Source organism: Echinops telfairi, unplaced genomic scaffold, assembly GCF_000313985.2.
Source record: "Echinops telfairi isolate 266 unplaced genomic scaffold, ASM31398v2 ScPeMD7_25;HRSCAF=90, whole genome shotgun sequence".
Lineage (NCBI taxonomy): Eukaryota > Metazoa > Chordata > Mammalia > Afrosoricida > Tenrecidae > Echinops > Echinops telfairi.
Genome location: NW_022103922.1, coordinates 6,876,896 through 6,883,262, shown reverse-complemented (window position 1 = coordinate 6,883,262; position 6,367 = coordinate 6,876,896). Strand labels below are relative to the sequence as shown.

Here is a 6,367-nt window from a genome sequence, read left to right as displayed (position 1 = left end):
CCAGGGGCTTAAGTGGAGAGCAAATGTTTTGAGAATGATGAAGGCAATGAATGTACAAATGTGCTTTACACAATTGATGTATGTATGGATTGTGATAAGAGTTGTATGAGCCCCTAATAAAATTATTATTTTTTAAATCCATTAACTTAAGTAGAGGAATTGTAAAATGCTGGTTGGGTAAGAAAATAAGCAATTGAATAAATGAAAGTTAAAATCTTTCCCGTCAAATAAATAAAAAAATCATATAACCCTTGGTGGTGCAATGGGTTAAGAATTGGGCACCGGATTGCTCCCCAAAAGGCCACCACTAATTTCCCTCAGCTGACTTCCACTTCCTATGGGCAGGAGGCTGGATAGTGTAATAGGGTGACTCCAGGCACTTGTAATGGAGTGGCATGCCTTTTGGGCATTTATTGGCATCCCTAGAAGAAATTTTAGGGATGCCTGAACAGGGCAGAGGCCAAGGGTCTATGGCTGAAAGGCTGAAGACCAGAGCGAGGCCAGTTTATGCAGAGTGAGAAGAGGCTGTGCTGTCTGAATGCCTGTGTCCTCCGCATTTGTAATCTGTTAACTCCCTTAAGAAGTACTACCACAGTGAGTATTGCATGCTACCTCTGTGGGCCAATGCAGTGAATTAGCAAATGCATCTGAATGTAGAGAGTGCTGGGGAGTTGGGCTACTAAACAAATAAAAAAATTTCTAAAAACAATTATTCAGATGACATTTAAGTTCCATAGTCTCTATACTTCAGTAGGTTGTTGCTGTTGCTTGAGCATATTCACAAGGTTATACAAATATCACAAAAATCTGATTTTAGAACATCGTGTCTCCCCTGAGAGAAACTCTATACCCATGAGCAGTTATCCAAATTCCCAATAACCACATCTCAGTATTCAGCTATTAATCGTTCTATTGAATAAGTCTTCCTGCTGTGAACAGATAAATTATTCTATAAATCTTCCTGTTCTGAACATTTCATATGCATGGAACCAGGTACTATAGGGCCCAGCCTGTCTAGCTTCTTTCAGATGGCATCAGGCTGACCACAACTGTCCATGCCACAGCTCGGGCCAGCATGGCTGCTACAGGGACACACCACAGAGCTTAGCCATTCATGTGCTGATGGACATTTTGCCTGTTTCCATTCATGATTATGAGCAACAATGCTGTGATGATGAGTCATAGACAGGAGCTGGAGCTTCGGGTATGTTTTGGAAGTGTTTCTTTTCCTTGCATACATATACCTAGAAGTGGAATTGCTGGGTCACATGGTAAGTTTTCAAGGAAGTGCAAAACTGTTTTCCAAAGCGACAGCCCGCTTTATATTTCCCCAGCAAGATAAATAAGGATTCCAATCTCTCTGCATCTCCAGCAACACTTGCTATGCCGGCCTATCCAAGAGGGGGTGAAAGGAGCCCTGGCGGCACAGTGCTTGAGCAGTGCTAGGTCAGTGGGTCAGCAAACCTAGTTCCCCAAGTACCTGGAGTCACCCTATTACACCAGCCAGCCTCCTGCCCATAGGAAGTCAGCTGAGGACAATTAGTCCATCACAAATGGTGGAACAGAGCATGAGATCACTATTAGAAAAGGTTTTCACACTAAAAGAAACATTTTGATGGTTATTAGAGGTGAGAGGGGAAGGGAGGGCCGGGAAGCCACAGGCCAGAGGGTAGACAGGTGTTAACAAGTGAATGAGAACTGGGCATAAAACGATGGAGACTTGGCAAGACATCGGGAATTTGCAAGAGTTAAAGCCAACAGTGGCAAACACTATTTGTGCACAAACCTGCAAATGTGCAGATATACCCAGTAAATCCTGAGACAGGGATGCAGACTCAACAGGTGTGGGAGGGAGAATGGAAGTATACCCAGGAACATACAGAGATTTTGCTTTGATAGTTGGTATTTGTATATGTGTAGTTATCTTTGCTGCAAATGTACCCATGCATGTAATGAAGCATACAGGGACAAAGTTAAGAAAACTTTTTTGACATAGCCAAACTCCCTGAGGAAATGAGTGGCTGGGTCTGGGAAACAGAACAATAATCCCAGGGGACACAAAGGTCTACTGGCCTCACATAGTTCACAAAGACAATGCTCTGCATCCTACTTGGTCGAGCAGAGTCTGGAGTCTTACAAGCTCCGTCTAGAGCAACCGTCTAAGGTGCAACCACTAGCCTCTCCTTGTCTGGAGGAAAGAAGAGTGAGGAAAATGGAAAGAAATATGGAAACAAGTCTAATGGACCAGTTTCTACAATCCTGAGACCAGATGAACTAGATGGTGCCCAATAACTACCACTAACTGCTCTGAAAAGGATCACATTAGAAGATCCTGTGTAGAGTGGGAAGAAAATGTGAAATAAAATTCAAAACAATACAGGAGACCAGGCTCACTGGTCACAAAGGGACAGGTGGGCCCCCCAACACTATAGCCCTCGGTCATCCTTCAGATTCAGAACTGAACTCACCTCTAGGATAGAATAATCAACTACTTAAGATCAAAAGGGCAACATTTACCCAAGGACAAAGTTCAGAGGGTTGGGGGGGGGGAAGCAGAGGGAAACAGGGATTGTGCAGAATAAATGATGTTACATTACAGGGATTGCAATGAAACTAAATGTGTATAAATTGTTGAGTGTAAAACTGATGAGCTGCTCTGTAAACCTTCACCTAATTCACAATAAGGAGTTGAAAAAAATTAGTCTTTTTGTTTCCCAGTGAGCTGTTTTGGCACCTCTGTTATAAATGTAAGGGATCAGTTCTAGACTTCACATGTATTGAACAAGTTGGAATCTCTGAGCAGCGCAGGTGGTTCACACACTCAATGGCTATTGGAAAGGTTGTAGTGGGAGAAGGGAAGGATTTCAACTTCCCTGAAGAGTTACAGTCTCAGAGACCCACAGGGGCATTTGTGTTCTGTCCTACAGGGTCACAATGAGTCAGCATCTATTCTAAGGCAGTGAGTGTGAGATTTAGAGGCATCTCATAATCTACTTCTGACAATGTAGTCAGTCACTGAGAGCCCCAGGGAGCACAGTTCCACTCTGATACAAGAGAGGTTGTACCCAAGAGTGGGAGTCAACTCAATGGCAGCTGCTTATGATCTTTTTTGTTAGAATTCCTGCTGATGCAATAAGGGAAATAAAGAATAGTCTATAAATAACTGGCAGAAGGTATTATTAAAGATAATATGAAATGTCCTTTGGATGACTTTTATTCATTTCATTTATAAGAATGGATGTGAGATTGCACTTTATTGTCCAAAGTATCAAATTTCATAGAAAATCAGCAGTATAATAAACACTCAGAATTTTGTTAGTAAAAAGCTATTCTCATCCTTCCTTCTATAATCACAAGTGGTAAAGTGACATCCCACTAAAATGGCTTTAGTCTCAGAGCACTCTATGAAGACATTTCATTGTAGACATGTCCTTAGTAAACAATCTTAAATGAAGAAGAGTTAATGCTAATAATGAGTTTTGATCTCTGGTTTAAGTACCTCACGATTAAAACACATACTTGGCCATTTCTCCCATTTTCTGTCCCCGTGCAGTCAGTGACTTTGTGATCTTACTGTAGAAAGTACCTTATTCTGTAGAGTACAATGTGCCTCGTTGACTCATCAATATGGAAGACATGGTTGGGCGGATACCAGACCCTTTCCGCTTCACTCATTAAAGCGAACATATTATGATACACAGGAGTGATACCTGGCAGAGAAGCAAAAAAAGAAATGATCATCGATGGTTAAAAATACACTTATATAACATCTAAAATTAGTAATGAGGTTACACTAACAATTCTTAAAATCAGAACAAAATGCAATAGCAGTCTAAATCGTTTGGTACAACACCACTTCCAACTGAATTCCTAATCAAATATCTTCTCTTTCTACTCCTTAAAGATGGCTTCCATAACCTATGCAGAGATCTTTGAAAAGGCATTTTGTCCACTTTTGTTTGCTGTCTTCTGAAGAAGGGATGATCAAAATTTGCAAGTTTCCTCTAATTCGAGGTGAAAGTCCATCCGTGGCTGTGTTTTGTAACAGACACTAAGGGCATCAAAACATTAAAATATTTAGAAGTCACTGGATACTACTGAAAGAACAGGTTTATTTTAAAATGTCATGTCTTATACAACATACCAGTAATGACATAGCCCTTGCACTATTTACAGTTTTTTTTTACCTCCAAACCCAACTATTTACATTCTTGATAAAAAATATTCACCATTGATTTAAAATGTACAAATTATAGAATGCAAATGTTTAGAAAATGATGGCAACATATATACAAGTATGCTTGATACAACTGATGTATGGATTGTTATAAGAGCAGTAAGAGTCCCCTATAAAATTATCTTAAAATTTTTTTTTGAAATGTGCAAATCAAAATTTTCCAAAAAATTTGGGAAGGAGTTAAAGTGCTGTTAATACATTCCTGAACAAGGCTAGGCTGAGAGAAGGGCTACCTGTCTAGGGGAGTGGCCAAGAAGAAGCTGACTGAGAGCTGTCTCAGTTGGAAGATGTCCTGACTGAAAAGTTGTATCTGTTTCCTGAACTTTATCCTGTTACTTCTAGGTAGGTCCTCATCCCAAGCCATGGGCCTGTTACTTTCTTAATCAAACACATAATTGGGATGATGGTCTGCAAGAACTGTGTGTACTGCAGAGAATTACCCTATCACATCCCATAGAGAAGAAGAGGGTGCCGTAAGGAGGAAGGCTGGTGCCAGGAAAGGAGAATGTTGGATAGTCAAGGTGTATTAGTCTGGGTACTTTGGAGAAACAAATCCACAGCAACCATGTAAAAGAGAGAGTTTTATGTAAAGAAAAGGTGCATCACCAAAACATCCCAACCCAATGCTGCCCAAGCCCACAAGTCCAACATTAACCCATTAACCCAACACCAGTCCACAAAGTCCTTCACCTCACAAAACAGAGGCAATGATGCCGACTGCAGGAGGAAAGCTGAGTCAGTGAACGTGTAAGCATCTCAGCACTAGCAGGGGTCTCCACACGGCTGCTCCAGCACCCAGGGCTGCATCGGGATAGATCCATGCGGCTTCTCCTTGGGGATGTCTTGTAGGAAGTCCATCTTGCAAGCTGAAGCAGGGAACTGCTAAGGCAGCTGCACCCGATGCAACCATCACAAAACAAGAGACCCGAGAACTAGAAAGGCGAGGCTTCACCACCCATTTATCCCTCCGCCTTTCAACTAGACCCACATGTGATTATCGGCCAGGCTGGCACAATTAACTAACTCACAAGGTATGTCTGATCTCCACTTCACAGGAATTAGCTTTGGACTGAGGGTAATTTTCATTTTGCCTGCTGAATGCAAACAAAGTCTGATGCTACTAGATTACAGGTATATGGCATAATCCCCTTTTATGACCCCCAAATCTTAGTGGTTTTGTGTGTGTGTGTGTGTGTGTGAGAGAGAGAGAGAGAGAGAGAGAGAGAGAGAGAGAAAGAGAAAAAAAAGAAGCTGAGACTTGTGTTCCCACACATTATTACATGATGAAGCTTAGGGGAAAGAGAAGGTGGGAGGACAGTAGAAAAGAAACCTCATTTTCTAAAAAGATTTTTTTTATTTAATGAAAATTAAATGATATAAAGAGAAATTTAAAATGGGAGGGGGAATAATAATCAATACCAAGAAAAAGATCCACTCTGTATATCACCTCCAAACTATAGAGAATGCTGACGTGATAGGTTTTTAAATAACATTAAGATGAGAGAAAATTATGCCATTCAATTAATTTAATAATTATTTTATCTGAATATTATTTTAATCTAGACTAATTGGGCATTGAAAAACCTTAGACTTGAAATTTCCAATATCCTCATCTAATCAATCAAGAATTTATCAAAATAAGTCCATGGCTTTGAATCTACTTCTTCTACCTGGAAGACAATACCTCTCTTCTTTCTGCAGCATATTTAGTATAACTCATGTCTCAGATGTACAAGGGGACTTCAAAATCCCATTATCTTTTCATTCCATTTTTCCATAAACTTCTGAAGCTTGCAGTATATGAGACACCAGTAGGAAGTATAACTGTCCAAGAAGAGGCCTTTAAGGATGTGGTTTGAGGTTACCTTAGAAAACGCAGGGACCAGATCAAATGCAGGGATGCATATAGTAGACAACTGGGGAGGAGGTGAGCAAAGGGGAATAAAATGATGAAAATAAGGAAGAAATGGGTAGCGGGGGCACGGGGCACTAACCCAACCTACGGGAGGGTATTGTTTATATCTCCACAGGAAAAGAGGGACCAGACTTCAACCCAGTGCTCCAAGGTGTGAATTCAACATGCCAGCGTGCAGTAGGGAACCAGTGGAGAGGTCTCGGGGGCTGGCCCCA

General features: G+C 41.0%; 1 protein-coding gene across 1 annotated transcript in view; it reads right to left on the bottom strand.

The window, feature by feature from the left end:
* The window catches only part of JAK2 (Janus kinase 2), a 67,683-nt gene that overhangs the window by 45,807 nt on the left and 15,509 nt on the right, over window positions 1–6,367 (bottom strand). The window contains exon 2 of the mRNA XM_004714459.2: window positions 3,587–3,710. Within this exon, the coding sequence (XP_004714516.1) occupies window positions 3,587–3,710 (124 nt within the window). The remainder of the gene's footprint in view (window positions 1–3,586; window positions 3,711–6,367) is intronic.